Source organism: Cricetulus griseus, chromosome 9 (genome assembly GCF_003668045.3).
Source record: "Cricetulus griseus strain 17A/GY chromosome 9, alternate assembly CriGri-PICRH-1.0, whole genome shotgun sequence".
NCBI lineage: Eukaryota > Metazoa > Chordata > Mammalia > Rodentia > Cricetidae > Cricetulus > Cricetulus griseus.
Window position 1 is genome coordinate 26675868 of NC_048602.1, and position 17700 is coordinate 26693567.

General features: G+C 44.5%; 1 protein-coding gene and 1 pseudogene across 1 annotated transcript; one reads left to right on the forward strand and one right to left on the reverse strand.

The window, feature by feature from the left end:
• Positions 1-3694: 3694 nt before the first annotated feature.
• LOC113837353 lies at positions 3695-3822 on the reverse strand (annotated as a pseudogene).
• A 4428-nt stretch (positions 3823-8250) lies between these two features.
• Positions 8251-12586, forward strand: LOC113837352 (opioid growth factor receptor-like). Its single transcript, XM_035449191.1, is given in 3 exon segments — positions 8251-8305; positions 11125-12285; positions 12288-12586. Coding segments are annotated over 2 exon segments (1431 nt in total). The 5' UTR covers positions 8251-8305; positions 11125-11153.
• Positions 12587-17700: the final 5114 nt, after the last annotated feature.

Sequence of the window (17700 nt, forward strand, 5' to 3'; positions counted from 1 at the left end):
GAGTGGATTTGGGGAGCCTATTCCACATAGAGGGATACTTCTTGAGCAAAGACACATGGGGGTGGGCCTAGGCCCTATCCCAAAGGATATGATAGACTCTGATGACCCCATATGAAGGCCACATCCTTCCTGGGGAGCAGAAAGGATATGTGATAGGTAGGGTTGTAGTTGGGGGTAGTGTTAAGAGAGGTGGTGATGGAGAGGTCCTTCCTGCCTGGGAGGGTCCACTCTAGGAGGTAAAGGCCCAGAGAGATCCTGGGGTGATGGGGACCTTAGCCAGGAGTAGGGCTCATGACAGGTCAGGGGGGACGAGGGGGAAGGAAGAGTCCATTCTATGATTTTTAGGGCTTTTTCTTATTACTCACAGGTGGTCTGTGGTTCGTAGACACCAATAGTTTTCAGAAATGTATCCTGGAGACTACAGGGGAGGTTTTGATCTCCCCTGCAGTTTCTTTTATGGCCAAACTGTTCCTAGGAACCCAGTATCTAGGAGGCCGAGACAGGGTCTGGAGTTTCTTTGTGTTCAGGATTGTCCCTAGGCTCAAGGAGGCCAGGGAATCTGGAGTTTCTTTATGTCCTGAGACAGAGGCTTACATGTCTTTTCTGTAGCCTGCCATGGCTGTTAAAGCAGGCGGCTGAGTGAGGGTCTGGCCCCTTCAGTCACATCCTGGTGCTGGTTTATGAATTCAGATGCTCAGTCAAACTTTAGAGTTTGCGCACCTTCCAATTTAAGTGTGTCATGCCTGAAGATTTATTATATCTTTTAGATAGTGGGGCTGTATCAAACTCCTAACACTCTTCCTCCTCCTCCCAGAATATAGAGGTTATAGGCACATACCACCAGGGCACTCACATAAACTATAGTTTTTGACATTGGGACTAAATCTTTGTTGCCAAGACTAGCATGGAATTTTCTGTGAGCAGCTTGCTTTTGTCAAGTGAGTGTGGTGATTCTAGCTTGTAACAGAGTTTGAACAACAATTAGCAAGAAATTCCACATAAGGATTAAAGGTGTGTGCTATTGCTCCCTGGCTCAGGGATTTCTTATTCCACCTAAATTGGGTCAATTTTTGAAATATACAAAATAGGTATACAGTGTTTTTCTAACGTATCCCTGTCTGTGACCCAAGTTCTGGCAATATGTTTCCTGCTTCCTGGGCTCTGAGATTTCAGATTTGTTAAATGCCTGTGTTACTGTGAAGTCTTCATACCTAACTTTTTACCACTTACCATTTTTCATTAAATAAAATGGTCTTTGAGTAAAATTTAAAGTGCATCTTACTACTTTGCATTGCAAATCATCAACGCTTTAGGATACTAGGAGTACTCTGGGTGGTGGTGGCACACACCTTTAATCCCAGAACTTGTAAGGCAGAGGGAAGTGGATCTATAAGAGTTCAAATCCTATCTGGTCTAAGAGTAGTGCCAGGACAAGTTCGGAAATATTTCAGTTTGCTGAGAGAATTTTAAAAGGTTTTAATTCACAGAGAGAAAAGGTTCCCACAGGCCTTGGCCATTACAAGGAAGTGACCCCAACCCCGGGCACATCCTATGGTTTAGACGGGAACAATTGCCAAGACAATCCTCTTTGGGTCACACCTGGCTGGCCAACAGACAATCAAGGACTTTACAGGGTACTTTCTAAGGTTTTTCCTTTGTAGAAAAGCAGGTCCCTCCTGGGTGACCACTCTAACATGAGATCATACTTTGTAATCACTTATGCCCCTTGCCTGTATGCTGATCTGCAGTTTTTTCCTTTATAAGGAGCCTGTAACCCTTGCTGGGTTGTGCAGCTTCCCTGATATTGCTGACACCCGAATGCAAATTCGTTCAATAAACCCTCTTGCTTTTGCAGCTCTTGGTCTGGTTTCTGAGTCTTGGGGGCTCCTCGGGATCCTGAGGTCCTTAGGGGTCTGGGGTCTTTCAGTTCCACACCTAAACAGAGAAACCCTGTCATGAAAAACAAAACAAAATAAAATAAAAATATTGGGAGTAGAGATTGCAGTCTCTAAGATAGCATTCTGTGCTCAGGAAACATGGTTCAGTGAGTCAGTGAAATTCTTGCTTTGCCATGGAAGGGAAGTTCAATTCCTAACTTTTTTTATTGTTTTCTTGACTAGGGCTTTCTCTGTGTAATAGCCTGGGCTATTCTGAGACTCACTTAGAACACCAGGCTTGCTTCAAACTCTCAGAGATTCACCTACATTTGCCTCCATGGTGCTGGGATTAAAGCCGTGGGCCACCAAACCCAGTTTGAATACTTTTATAACATTCCTAATATACAATGATTCACAGGAAAGCCCCTAAAATGCTGCATCATGGGAAACACTCACTTCTCAGTGCCTGGAGGTCACATTTACTTCAGGTCTGCATTCAATGAGATTCCATAGGAAGAAAAAACTTGATGCAGAAAAATAGAAACATAACAAATCCAGGCTCACAGTTTGAATGTTAGCTTGTCAGATACTCATCAAAACAACTGTGAATCACAGCACTGTGTGAGCTATAAACTGATAATTTGCCTTAGCAAACAACAAATATCAGATAGATGAGGTTTAATCCAGTTGGCAGATTGAGATCTCCTTAGCATCAAATCCCTTGTGTGGTGGACCTTGCTCGTGGTGATTCCCAGTCCTCCAGATCATCATCAGATTAAAAGAAAGTTCAAGGGCAGTTAAGCATACCTGAGACCCCACGCTAAAAAAAACCTATGGAGCAATTGTGGGACATGCCTTCAATCCCAGCACTTGGTAGGCAGATACAAGAACATCTCATAGTTCAGTTTGGTCTACAAAATGAGTCACAGGATAGCTGTGGCTACTAAGAGAAACTCTTTTTGGAACAAAAAGGAAGTGAAAAATATAATTAGAAGATTGATCATATCTTTCACAACAATATTGCAGTCCTTTCTCCCAAGCTTATATCAAGAGCAGGTGCATGACTAGTGCATTTGCTAATGCCAAAGAATCAGGATAAAATTTCACCTTGTACACACTTTTCAAACCAGAAGGCGAACACATATCCAATTTGGACAAATGAAGCAGCTGAAGACCTTGGTGAAGGCAAACTCAATGTTTATAGGTCTCAATACTCAGTGGGTGTGTGAGGCAGGTGCATCAGAATTTCATAGTAACCAGAAGTCATACAATGAGTGTGAGAACTGTCTGAGCTACAGAAACCCCATGTCAAATTCTACCCTCTGAGATACTACAAAATGGTGGGGCAAATTTTGTGAGAATACAAAAATCATTGGAAGATGTTGGTTCTGGGTGATGACATAGCTACTACAGGATTACCGTCCAAACATGGGAACCTAACCTGTGTTTTCCGGCTAGCCAGGATAGAAGGGAAATGGAAACACGCACATGTTACCCTCCTATTTCCCCATGTGGGTGGTAGAATAAGTGTGTCCAGAACACGAACACAAAATAAAAATATGTAAACACACACAGAGTTTCTGTGTAGTCGTGGCCATCCTGGAATTACTCTGTAGTCCTTGATGGCCTCACACTCACAGAGATACATTTGCCTCTGCCTCCCCCATCCTGGGACCAAATGTATGTGCCACCCCACCATGAATGCTTCTTTTTTAATGTATTGATTGTGATAAAATATTGTGAATTAGTGTATTTTACCCTCTGTTTATATTTCACCTAGCATTGGGGATTTATGCCAGGATTTCCCAAAAAAAGGAAAAGAGTTATGTCACTACCTCACTAAGCACCTCTTTGTTAATTTTTCAATAATTCATTACTGTAGTTATTTTCAAACTGATAAGAACCCATACTACACTTGATCTTTACCAAAAGGCCAAGAAGAGATTGTCAATAAATTTTGATTTCTTTAGACAGGGATTATCTGTGTAGCTTTGGACCCTGTCCTTGAACTAGCTCTCTTAGACCAGGCTGGCCTCATACTCACAGAGATCTGCCTGCCTGTGCCTTCGGATTGCTGGGATTAAAGGTGTGTGCCTCAGACTTTCAGGCAGTGATTGTCATTAATCTTATTACTCTCTGAAAGCAAGAAAATTTCCTGGGAGTTGACCCACTAAACTGAGGTCTGACCTCACACAGATTTCTAGAACAATTCAAAGGTCATTGGTAACTTCCATATCATTGCAGGTGGAAGTGGATAAACCTGTGGGAAGAAAGCTGGGGGGTCACAGGTGTAGACTGAGAGCAGTTCATTCTCTCTCAAAAATATATCACTTGCTGTGGACTTATACCCATGCATTGAATGGACCATGTGCAAGCAGAGTAGATAACATCAGGACTGTGCGTTGATGAGAAATTCTGACAGAGAATTCCTGGCAAATTGGATCTCAGCACATCCAGTAACCTGGGGGAACAGAGGGAGGCCCAAGGTTGTTGCCCATGAATTGGATCTGGGTGTTGGTGGTATCATGAATGAAAAGAGTCATAGACAGACAGGTCAGAGACTTAAACAGCCCTTTTCCATCAATTGAAAGATGACAGACCCCTAAGGGGCACAGGATCCCAAGGATCCCCTGAGACTCAGACACCAGACCAAGAGCTGCAAAAGTAAGAGAACGAATGTGCATTCAGGTGTCAGCAATACTGGGAAAGCTGCACACCTAGTGAGGGTTATACGCTCTTTTTATAGGGATTTTATACCCAAATCAGCATACATGCATGGGGTACAAAGTGATTGATTACAAAGTGATTGTTTACAAAGTATGATTTTATATTAACGAGGTCACCCAGGTTTGACCTGGTCTTCTCAAAGGAAAAACCACAGAATGTACTCTGGAAAGTCCTTGATTGTCTGTTGGCCAGCCAGGTGTGACCCAAAGAGGGCCTTGGGGATTGCCCCTGTCTAAACCATAGAATGTGCCCAGGGTTGGGGCCAACTTCCTTGTAGTTTGCCAAGGCCTGTGGGGACTTTTTGTCTTTGTGGACTAAAGTCTTTCACTTGAATCTCTATTATTCTTGGAACCATAAGTATTCTTATGCTCTTGCTTACTTTTGGACCTCGCATTTTGAATCGCCTTCTGGACACTATAAGAGATCGAATCAGTACAGGACAGATAATGATGTTAAAACACCAGGACCAACCTGTGGTTAGCTAATCCTCACAATAATATTAAGATTAAGTCATATGCCATAAGGAAAAGAGGGGAATGAGGGACCCTCCAACTTAAACCCGGCATGGTATCCACCAATATGAAATTGAAATCACCCTGTCCAAACACATACTTCTGGAAAAGGGAACATATGAATTATTTGGTCATGATGACTGGTTTCTCAACCACTTAGTCTCTAAGGAGTGTTGTTATTCCCAATAACTGTAATAACTGTCTGGCTTCTAAAAATTTTTGTGAGTGACCATTTTCCAGAGAGTCATAACCACCCATGTTTTTAAAACATATTAATAATTTTGGCTCACTCTGTTCCTCGAAAACCACTGGCTGTTCCATGGCCTTGCAGATGGAAAAACCAAAAATAACACTCCAAAACCTCATGGGCAAAATTGTAAGTTCAATTCCCAACCAATCAGTAAATGGTTCCTGTATGTTATAACCAATCAATATGCTGTCATACTCTTGCCTAGCAGCCAGGAAAATATAAAAACTGCTTGCCTTAAAAACAGGGGCTGGAGAGATGGCTCAGTGCTTAATAGCACTGGCTGTTCTTCCAGAGGACCCAGGTTCAATTCCCAGCACCCACATGGCAGCTTACAACTGTCTATGACTCCAGTTCCAGGAGATCTAACACCTTCAGACCAATGCACAGAAAATAAATTTAAATGAGCTAGTTTAAAAAAAAAACCAGGGGGTCGATCTATTCTCAGAGAAAGACCCCAAAGCCTTGGAATGAAATCCTTTTGCTTTTGCATCAAACTTGCATCCTGTGAGTGGCACTGTGAGGTGCATCTCCCAAAGATGGACCCCACTTCTGTGCCCAACATATCCTGCCTTGATAAGAGGGTTTGTGGCTAATCTCATTGAATTTTGTAATGCATGGTTTGATTGGTTTGGGGGGGTTGTTTTTTTTTTGAGGCAGGGTTTCTCTGAGGCTTTGGAGACTGTCCTGGAACTAGCTCTTGAAGACCAGGCTGGTCTTGTACTCAGAGAGATCGGCCTGCCTCTGCCTCCTGAGTGCTGGGATTAAAGGTGTGCACCACCAACACCCTCATGGTTTGGTTGTTATCATGGCAAGCCAGGTATTTTCTGCAGGTAGGTAGATGAGGAATTACTCAGGCATTGAGGTGAGGTGGGGAGAAGGTAAAAGGAGGAGAAAAGGGAGGTGCCCTGCAGTGAGGATGCACTTGAGAGAAAAAATTAAAAAGAAAAGATGCATCATGGTATTTTCCTTTCTCTTTGCTTTCACTTACTTTCATTTTTCTTTTTGTAGTTTGGAAAGGGTTTCTCTATTGATGAACACTCTAGGTAGACTAGGGTGGCTTTGAACTGACTGAGATCTCCCTGCCTCTGCCTCCTGAGTGCTGGGATAAAAGGTGTATGCTATTGCAGCATGGCTCAGGATTTTCTTTTTCCAACTAACCTGGGTCAAATTTTGACATACACAAAATAATTATACAGTGTTTTTCTAATGCAGCCCTGGCTTTGCCCCAATTTCTGGCAATGTGTTTCCAGCTTCCTGAGCTCTGAGATTGCAGAATTGCTAAATGCCTGTGTAATGGTGAAGTGTTCATAACTAGCTTTTCACCACTCATCATTTTTCATTGAATAAAATGGTCTTTGAGTAAAATTTAAACTGTATCTTACTACTTTGAATTGCACAACATCAACACTTTGAAATGTTGGGAGTAGGCTGGGTGGTGGTGGGACACACCTTTAACCCTAGAACTTAGATCAAAGAGGGATATGGATCTAAATGAGTTCAAGGCCTAACAGGTCTACAGAGTGAGTACCAGGACAAGCTCCAAAGCTAAACAGAAAAACATTGTCATGAAAAACAAACAAATACTGGGCGTAGATTTTGCAGTCTCTAAGATTGCATTCTTTGGGGCAGAGAGATGGTTATGTGAGTCAGTGAAATTCTTGCATTACCATGGATGATTAGATCAATTCCTAATTATTTTTTTTTTGGTTTTTCGAGACAGGGTTTCTCTGTGTAGCTTTGGAGCCTACCCTGGCACTCTCTCTGGAGACCAAGCTGGCCTGGAAATCACAGACCTCTGCCTGCCTCTGCCTACTGAGTGCTGGGATTAAAGGCGTGTGCCACCAATGCCCAGCTCAGTTCCTAATTTTGTTTTGGTTTCTTCACACAGGCTTTCTCTGTGTAACGTCCATGACTATTCTGGGACTCTCTTTGAACACCAGGCTTGCCTCAATCTCTCAGAGATCCACCTGCCTTGGCCTCCAAAGTCTGCGATTAAAGGTGTGTGCCACCAAACCCAGTTTGAAAACCTTCATAACTTTTCCAATATATATTAATTCATAGCAAAGCTGCTAAAATGCATCCTGGGGAAGAGTCACTTCTTAGCACGTGGAGGTGACATTGCTTCAAGTTTGCATTCAACGAGATTACATATGAAGAAGAAAACTCAATGCAAAAAAAAATTGAAAACTAACAAAAAAAAAACACAGACTCATTGTTTTAATGTTATCTTGTCAGAGGCTCATCAAAACATCTGCAAACCATGGCACTGTGTGAGCTATAAATTGATAATTTGCCTTAGCAAACAACAAAATTCAAATGGCTGAGGTATTGTTAATTGGATAGTTTGGGATCTCCTCAGCATCTAATTGCTTGTGTGGTGGGCCATTCGGCTCCTTGTGAATTCCAACTGATATAGGTCATCATCACATACAAAGAAAGTTCAAGGCCAGTTAAGGATTTAGTGGGAGGGTCTCTTGGAATTATGGGAAAAAGGTGGAGGACTGGGAGGGGCCTGGATAGAAAATATATTTAAGGCCAGGCACTTGGACTGGAGCTACAAACAGCAGCAGTGATCTGGAGAAGACGATAGGGCCTGCTGATAGCCAGGGTAAGTTGCCTGTAAGGCTTCTGGGTAGATTGCAGTGGTGGCATGGCTCTACCACTTTGAACTCCCAAATCAGTGTAAAAGTTGATCCATTCCTCCCATATATCTTCACCACTATGAGCTGTTGTTGTTCAATTATGCTAATCCTTCCTAGGGTGGGGCAGTAGAGTGTGTGGGACCCTACAGTGGGAGGATCTGTAGGAGGAGATGGAATAAAGGGTGGAGGATGTGGGAGGGACCTGGAATGAAAAGAATTTAAGGCCGGGTCCTGGGAACAGATATTCCAGTACCAGCAGTGTTCTGGACAAGACGGGAGAGCCTGCTGATATCCAGGGTAAGTTGGTGACTCCGGCTTCTGGTTAGACTGTGTGGGTGAGATGGCTGTACCATTTTTTCTCTCAAACACTTTTCCCCCCAACACCTTCAGCAACATGATCTGTTGTTGGTTTTATTTATGTTGGCATTTCTGAGTAAGAAAAATATCTCTAGGTAATTTTAATTCTCATTGATCTGATGGCTAAAGTTGTTGCATTTTGCTTGTTTGGTTTTTTGAGGACAGGACACTCTATATAGTCCTGGGTGTACTGGTACTATGTAATTTAGGTTGTGTGTTAGGATAAATCTTTCTGCCAAAAGCTGCCTGGGCCCCATCGCCATGTGTGAGGTTTAGGCCAGCCGCCCGCCTAATACACAGAAACTTGTTTAGGTTGAATGCTGCTTGGCCAATGACTAGGATTCTCATCTGATAGCTCAGTCTCAATTATCATACATCTATATATTTTATAAGACTTATCTTATCAGATGCCTTATTGGCGTCCCTCCTTGTGGGTGGATCACATTGTGCAGCTGGAGCAGGCAAACAGGAAAAAGGGCGAACACTTCCTGTTTCCTTCCTAAATATGAGTCTCCTTGCTATGTCACTTCCTGCCTGGATCACTTCTCTACTACATTTCCCAGAATCCTCTTTGACTCCTAGTCCTGTCTAACTTCCTGTCTCATTGGCCAAATAGTATTTTATTTAACAATCACTAAGATAAACATACACAGTACATTCCCCATCAGTTGTGCATGACCTTCTAGATCTCTGCCTGCCTCTGCCTCCTGATTGCTGGGATTGAAGGCATGTAGCAACACACCCAGCCAGTTAAAACTTATTTACTTTTATTGTCTGTTTTATGAGACAGGGTTTCTCCGAGTAGTCTTGGCTAGTCTGTAACACTCATTATTTTATAAGTGGCCTTCTTTTATATTGTATTTTTATTCTATATTTGTTCTATATTCTGTATTATATTTAATTTAAAATCTTACTTTACCTACAGAACCCAGTTACCTTTCCTCTGTTTTCCCCATTATCCTGAATATCACCCAATCCTACACCTCATCCAATCCTCATAGAGGGTGAGGCCTCACTTGTAGGATCATAAAAGTCAGTCACATTATTTTAGACAGGACCAAGGCCCTCCCTAATGCATGTAGGCTGAGAGAGTATCCCTCCACAGGGAATAGGCTCCAAAATCCCATTCATGCAATAGGGATTAATACTGGCTAAAATGCCAGTGGTGCTATGGAATGCCCAAGCTCCCCAACTGACACTCATGTTAAGGGGGCCTTGTCCTGTCTTATGCAAGTTTGTCAACTGTGAGTCTGGTGTTTGTGAGGAACCACTTCATCAGGATGGCTGTTTGTGTGGGTTTCCCGAGCAAGATCTTTACCCCTTTGCTCATCATACCTCTCTCTCTACAAGTGGGATCCAGGAGTGAGGCTCAGTGCATGGATGTAGATATCTGATTCTGCTTTCATCAGCTACTGGATGAAGTCTCTATGGTGGCATTGAGGTAGTCATCAATCTCAGTATAGGGGGAGGGCATTTAGGATAGCCTCTCCACAGTTGCTTAGATTCTTAGTTGAGGTCATCCTTGTGGATTCCTGCAAATTTCCCTAGTTCCAGGTTTCTTGTTAAGCCCATAATGACTCCCTCTCTTAAGGTATCTCTTTCCTTGCTCTCCTTCTCTGTTGTAATTCTAACTTGACCTTCCTGATCCCTCTGTTCTCCTTCTCCACCTCCTCCTCCCTCCTTCTCCCCCTATGTTCCCAATTTACTTAGGATATCTTGTTCTTTTCTGGTTGCCAAGCAATCCCTGTATGTCTCTCTTAGGGTCTTCCTTGTTTTCTGGCTACTCTGGGGTTAAGGGCTGAGTGCTGGTTACCATTTGGCTTAAATGTAATATCCACTTATGAGTGAGTACATAGCAGTTTGTCTTTCTGTGTCTGGGTTGCCTGGCTCAGTATGGTTTCTTCCAGTTCCATCCATGTGCCTGTGAATTTCACAGCGTCACTGTTTTCTAAAATGAAGTAGGGCTCCCTTGTGTAAACGTCCCTCATTTTCCTTATCAGTTCTTCATTTGGGGGCATCTAGGTTGCTTCCAGGCTCTGGCTATTGCAAACAATGCTGCTATGAACATAGGTGAACAGATGTCCTTGTGGTGCATCCTTTGAGTTTGTGCTTAAGAGTGTAATTGTTGCCTCTTGAGATACATTGATTCTCATTTTCCTGAGAAACTGCAACACTGATTACCAATGTGGCTTACAAAGATTTCAATAGAGAAACAATTGGGCACAACTTCAAAACAGAGTTACTCTCCTGTCCCAGGATTATAAGAAGAGCAGACATAGGACTAGGGTCTTCCAAGTGGTGGAAGAAGGGGGATAAAATGGCCAGAAAGAATGCAACATAATTATCCTTTTAAGACACAATGTCAACAAGAGGTACTCATTTACTTCTGAAAGGGATGAAAAATGTACACTCAAGGGATCTGGGTCTCTTACGTCAGGATGTGTGAGATAGGGGATCAGAAATTCATGGTTATCCTTAGTCATTCAATGAGTTTGAGACCGGCTGATGATACAGAAACCTGGTGTCAGTCTCTGCTCTTCCTCCAGACAGAACCCTTAGAATCAAGGGCTCTGAAGATTAGGAGATGGCAGAGTCAAAGCCTTTTTCACTAAGCCTGAGAAACTGAGTTTAATTAATTTCCATGGTCCACACATTTGTTTTCTTACTTCCACAAATGTCTTTTGGAAGGTACTGTCCAAATGCATACACAGTGTAGACATGTTACTAACAGGCTTTCAACGTGTTTTCCATTTTTACAGACAAGTACTCCTCTTCCCCTTTCCTTTCCATGGAAAGCCGGTCCTGCCTCTTGAGAATGGATGACCCGGACTACGATTCCACCTGGGAGGACGAGAGCAAGGAAGGCTGTGAAGACGGCCAGGCAGATGAAAAAGGCCATGAGGACAAGGGCAGCAAGCACAGCAATGCAAAGGAGCCACGGCCAGGTGTGTTCCAGTCCAGGAAGACCTGGTACCGAAACTGGCGAGCTATGCAGGACATGCGAAGGTATCGGCACCACTACCCGGATCTGGCAGATCAAGACTGCAACGGCGACATGACTAACCTGCGCTTCTACAAAAATGAGATCTGCTTCCAGCCAAATGGTCTCTACATTGAGGAAATTCTTCACAACTGGAAAGACAACTATTTCGTCCTTGAAGAGAATCACTCCTATATCCAGTGGCTGTTTCCTCTGAGGGAACCAGGAGTGAACCAGCATGCCAAGCCCCTCACACTCAAGGAGGTGGAGGCATTTAAAAGCTCCCAGGAGGTCAAAGAGCGTCTGGTCCGGGCCTATGAACTCATGCTGGGCTTCTATGGGATCCAACTTGAGGACCGGGACACCGGTGCTGTCTGCCGTGCACAGAACTTCCAGCCACGCTTCCAGAACCTCAACAGTCACAGGCACAACAACCTGCGCATTACACGCATCCTCAAGTCGCTGGGAGAGCTGGGCTTAGAGCACTACCAGGCACCGCTGGTCCGCTTCTTCCTGGAGGAGACACTGGTACAGCACCAACTGCCCAGCGTGCGTCAGAGTGTCCTGGACTACTTCATGTTCGCCATTCGTTGCAGACACCAGCGCCGGGAGCTTGTGTACTTTGCATGGGAGCACTTCAGACCTCGCTGCCAGTTTGTCTGGGGGCCCCGTGACAAGCTGCAGAGGTTCAGACCTCATGGTAAACCACGGCCACTGATGGTACTAGGACAGGCAGATAAGGATGAAGGCTCCGGGAAGCCCTTCCAAGAGGCTGGCACCCAGGGTCAGACCTATGGATCTGGAAGGGACCTGAGTGGGAGCAGTGGAAAAGCTGAGGATCCCTCATTGCTGAGCACAAAGCCCCAGGAATCAGGAGCCCTGGATGAGGCCCAGGGGGATGAGACTGAGTCACTGAGCTCCAAAGAGAGCAAGAAGAGGAAGAGGAGGAGAAGAGGCAGGAGCAGGTCCCAGGGGCGTCAGATGTAAAAAACACTGCCCTCAACCTTGAGGTGTGTGCCCTCAGCTGTGTCAGCCAAAAACCCAGGGAGGCTGACCAGGCCTGCCCTGTTACCCATGGGGCCAGAGTGGCTGATGAGACAAGAAAACAGAGGAAGATGGAGAAGAGGGCTGAGGGTGATTGAGTAGCCAGTAACTATCACACTGACATGCAGGCCCATGCCCCACTTCCTACGACTTCAGAGAGCCCTTTGTTGCCAAGACTAGCATGGAATTTTCTGTGAACAGCTTGCTTTTGTCACCTGAGTGTGGTGATTCTAGCATGTAACGTTTGAACAACAATGAGAAAGAAATTCCACATAAGGATTAAAGGTGTGTGCTATTGCTCCCTGGCTCAGGGATTTCTTTTTCCAACTAAATTGGCTCAATTTTTGAAATATACAAAATAGGTATATAGTGTTTTTCTAACTTGTCCCTGTCTGTGACCCATGTTCTGCCAATATGTTTCCTGTTTCCTGGGCTCTGAGATTTTTGATTTGTTAAATGCCTGTGTTACTGTGAATTTTCACACCTAACTTTTTACCACTCACCATTTTTCATTAAATAAAATGGTCTTTGAGTAAAATTTAAAGTGTATCTTACTACTTTGCATTGCAAATCAATGCTTTAAGATACTAGGAGTACTCTGGGTGGTGGTGTCAAAGAATCAGGATAAAATTTCACCTTATACACACTTTTCAAACCAGAAGGCGAATACATATCCAATTTGGACAAATGAAGCAGCTGAAGACCTTGCTAAAGGCAAACTCACTGTTTATAGGTCTCAATACTCAGTGTGTGTGAGAGGCAGGTGGATCAGAATTTCATAGTAACCAGAAGTCATACAATGAGTTTGAGAACTGTCTGAGCTACAGAAACCCCATGTCAAATTCTACCCTCTGAGATACTACAAAATGGTGGGGCCAATTTTGTGAGAATACAAAAATAATTGGAAGATGTTGGTCCTGGGTGATGACATAGCTACAACGGATTACCCTCCAAACACGGGAACCTAACCTGGGTTTTCCGGCCAGCCAGGATAGAAGGGAAATGGAAACACGCACATGTTGCCCTCCTATTTCCTCATGCGGGTGGTAGAATAAGTGTGTCCAGAATACATACACAAAATCTGGAAGGGACCTGAGTGGGAGCAGTGGAAAAGCTGAGGATCCCTCATTGCTGAGCACGAAGCCCCAGGAATCAGGAGCTCTGGATGAGGCCCAGGGGAATGAGACTGAGTCACTGAGCTCCAAAGAGAGCAAGAAGAGGGAGCAGAGGAGAAGAGGCAGGAGCAGGTCCCAGGGGCGTCAGATGTAGAAAAAACTGCCCTCAACCTTGAGGGGTGTGCCCTCTGCTCTGTCAGCCATAAACCCAGGGAGGCTAACCAGGCCTGCCCTGTTACCCATGGGACCAGTGTGGCGTATGAGACAAGAAAACGGAGAAAGATGGAGAAGAGGGCTGAGGGTGACTGAGGAGCCAGTAACTATCACACTGACCTGCAGGCCCATGCCCCACTTCCTACGACTTCAGAGAGCCCTGAAGCCCAAAACGATGAGAATGGGCCATTAGACCCAGAAAGCAAGGTGGGGCCAGAGCAAGGTGCCCCTGGGAGCCTGGTGGACCCTGACCCTGACACCACAGGAATCCCAGGGATGACACAGAGATGTCGTCAAGGATGGGGTCCTCTGCTGAACCCTCAAAGACTTAGAGGTGCATCTAAGTCTCAGGGGAGGGACCTCCTTTTTTAGTCTGGTGCCAAGTGAGGCCTTTCTGAATAAATTATTTACACTTTGAAAAAAATACAGACAAGTGTTGTGCCATTGAGCAAGAGCACCGACAACTCTTCCAGAGGTCTTGAGTTCAATTCCCAGCAACCACATGGTGGCTCACAACCGTCCCTTATGAGATCTGGTACCTTCTGGTATGCAGATATAATATACAAGGAAGCAGAATGTTGTATACATAATATATAAATCTATAAAAAAATACTTAACAAATCAATAAAAATATTTTAAAAATTAGAAATGATCTTATTTTACATATCAATTCCAGATCACTCTCTCTATCCTCCCAGGCTCCCTGTGGAGCCCCCTAATCACATTCCCCATTTACTGCCCAGGGAGGGTGAGGCCTTCGATGAGGGATCATCAAAATCTATCAAGTCATTTGGGGCAGGACCTTAGTGGTCCCCTGTTTACCAGGCTAAGAGAGTATCGCTCCATGGGAAATGGGCTCCCAAATCCATTCGTGCAATAGGGATACATCCTGCTTTCACTGCCAAAGGCCCCATAGACTGCCCAGTGCTCCTAGCTGACACTCCTGTTCAGGGGGCCTGGTTTGGTCCTATGTTGTTTCCCCAGACTGGGGTGCATGGGTTCCTACTTTCTCAGGTCAGATGTTTCTGCGGGTTTTCCCAGCATGATCTAGACCCTTTAGTTGGTCACTCCTCCCTCTCTGAAACTGGATTCCAGGACTTGGGCTCTGTGCTTACCTGTGGATCTCTGCTTCTCCTTCCATCAGCTAATGGATGAAGGTTCTAGCATGGCATTCAGAGCAGTCATCATTCTCATGATAGGGAAAGGGCATTCAAGTTATTCTCTCCCCTATTGATTAGGTTCCTAGTTGGGGTCATTCTTGCGGATCTCTGTACAATTCCCTAGTGCCAGATTTCTCTTTAAACCTACAGTGGCTCCTCTACTGATGTCTCTCTCCTTGCTCTGCTCTATTCCTCTCCCCACACAATCTTCCTCAGCCCTCATGTTCTCATCCCTCTCCTCCCCTCTCCTCATTCATTATCCTACCTCCATACCCACTCTCCCCATGTCCCAATTTGCTCAGGAACTCTTGTATTTTCAGCTTCCCTGCAGGACCATGGGTGACACTTTCATGGTCCTCCTTGTTTCCTTGCTTCTCTGGTGGTATGGAATGTACTTTGCTAAACCTTTGCTCTATGTCTAATATCCATATAAGAGTGAATACATACCATGTTTGTCTTTCTGTGACTGGGTTACCTCACTTAGGATTGTTTCAACTAGTTCTATCCCTTTGCCTGCAAGTTTCAAGATTTCATTGAGCTTTTATGCTGAGTAGTACTCCATTGTGTAAATGTACCACATTTTCTCATTGCATTCTTCAGCTGAGGGGCATATAGATTGATTCCATGTTCTGCCTTTTACAAACAATGCTACTATGAACATGGTTGGACATAAGTCCTTATTGTATGAATGTGCATTCTTTGGGTATATGCCTAAGAGAGGAATTGCTGAATCTTGAGGTAGACTGATTCTGATTTTCCTAAGAAACCATCATACTGTTTTTCAACATGGTTGTACAAGTTTGCACTCCCAACAGCAATGGAGGAGTGTTCCTCTTTCTCTACAGAACAGGATCCATCCTTTTGCTGCATACAAGAAACAGACTTCAACCTTAAAGACAGATACCACCTCAGAGTTGGGAAAAGATTTTCCAATAAATAAGCTTAGCAGACATCTATACAATGTTTCACCAAAACCCAAAAGAACATAGCAGACACAGTGATAGATAAGTAGTCTCAGGTCTGGTCAGAACCAACACCAGCTCCAGGATATCTGTGCTTTTCAGGCCGCACCTTTTGGGGGACTTTACAGATTGTGTTTTGCCCATTTGTTCCTGAACCAGACCTGGATGGAGAATGAGAAAAAGATGTCAGAGAAAGACTTTTATGCCCAGCCTAGCCTACAAGGTCTAGATGATGAATAGAAGGACTGGCTTTGCCTGACACTGCTCACACACACACATGCAGATAGTGCTAGGAATCCTGATGTCAAAGAGGAGAGATGAGGAGAGGATGAGTGTGTGCTGACATACCTGGGAACAAGAAAACTTCAGTAGAAATTCAGTAGGATTCACTGGGAGAACTGTTAACTTTCAGATATGGATTCACTGGGAGAACTGTTAACTTTGCCCATGAGATCCCATGGAATAGACCCAGGGTGTACCTGAATTGAATAGAATGTGAGCTCCAGCCTTGGATGCAAATATTTCACAACTGCACAACTGTCCTTAGCTGCCCAAAGCAGCATAGCAGCACTGGGTGTGCGGATTATGGTTAACTATGCAGGGTTTAGAGACTGGGAGCTGATGGAATAGTGGCTATTCCCGCTTAGGAAGAGAGGGACAAGAGAAAGACCTACATGATCTGCTACCCAGGCTCCCAAATCCTTTGTGCATATATGAAGCATTCCCTGTGCAGGCACTTCAGAGCAATTTGGGAAAACATACAGCCACTGAGAGTTTGAAGAAAATAGAGAACCTGGGAAACCATGGCCAGCCGGGCTCCCTTGAGGACCTGAGGATGGAAGAAGACCTGCTTCCATTTTACTGGTTCCCAATGATTGGAGATCAAGCCATTGTCGGGGAACTGGATGCATCCCAATATTTGGCTGCATTGGTGTGACAGAGTGCACCAGCGACATAGGTTCCTTGTAGGGCCTGGATGCACCTGGAGGCGTGATTACATTGGGTCTCTGGGTGTACTGTCGCGTCTGGGTTACTTGCAGGCTCTTGAGGCCTTTGGAAACCTGGAGGCTAGCTGTGGGAAGGAACCAAACTCAGGATTTACAAGTCCCAGGTCCTCTCTCGGTCCCCTAGTTCCCTCTATATCTAACCAGGGAGTGAAGGCCCCCTGAGGCAGGAAAGGCCATGTTATCCCATCACCCTCACCATCTCCATAGGAGATTTAGTGGCCACTCACTCTGGATAGCAGCAGGTTCTCCCAACTTGCCGAGTACACTACTGGAAACTGAAGTCTTATTCCAAGGGCCTGGCCGGTACGTGTCTTCTCCATCGAGGTTCCTTGTAGACCCTCTTTCTTTTGTAAGGTGTTCCAGATGGGGTTTCTCTTTATACCAGCTCTGGACTGGCCTAGAACTTGCTTTGCACACTCAGATGGCCACAAATTCATAGAGATCCGCCTGGCTCTGCCTTTGATCCACCAGCTTTTATATCCTCTGTGCTGAATACTTTCATATCAAGCTGACACAAGGTGAAGGGCATTTTCTTAATTAGTGATTGATGAGAGAGGGCTGAGCCCATTCTGAGTTATACCACACCTGGGCTGGCGGTCCTACTTTTTGTAAGAAAGCAAGATGAACCAGGTAGAATTGGCCCATGTTTTAAATCTTAGTATTGAGAAGGTACAATGTCTGAGGCATTAGGATCTCTGAGTTTTAGGACAGCTTGGTCTACAGAGAAAGTTCTAGGATATCCAGGGTCACACAGGCAAAACTATCTTGAAATACCAAACAAAAGTAAAGAAAGAAAAAAAAAGCAGGCTGAACAAGCCTTGAGGAGAAAGTCCATATGCAGCATCCACTGGTGG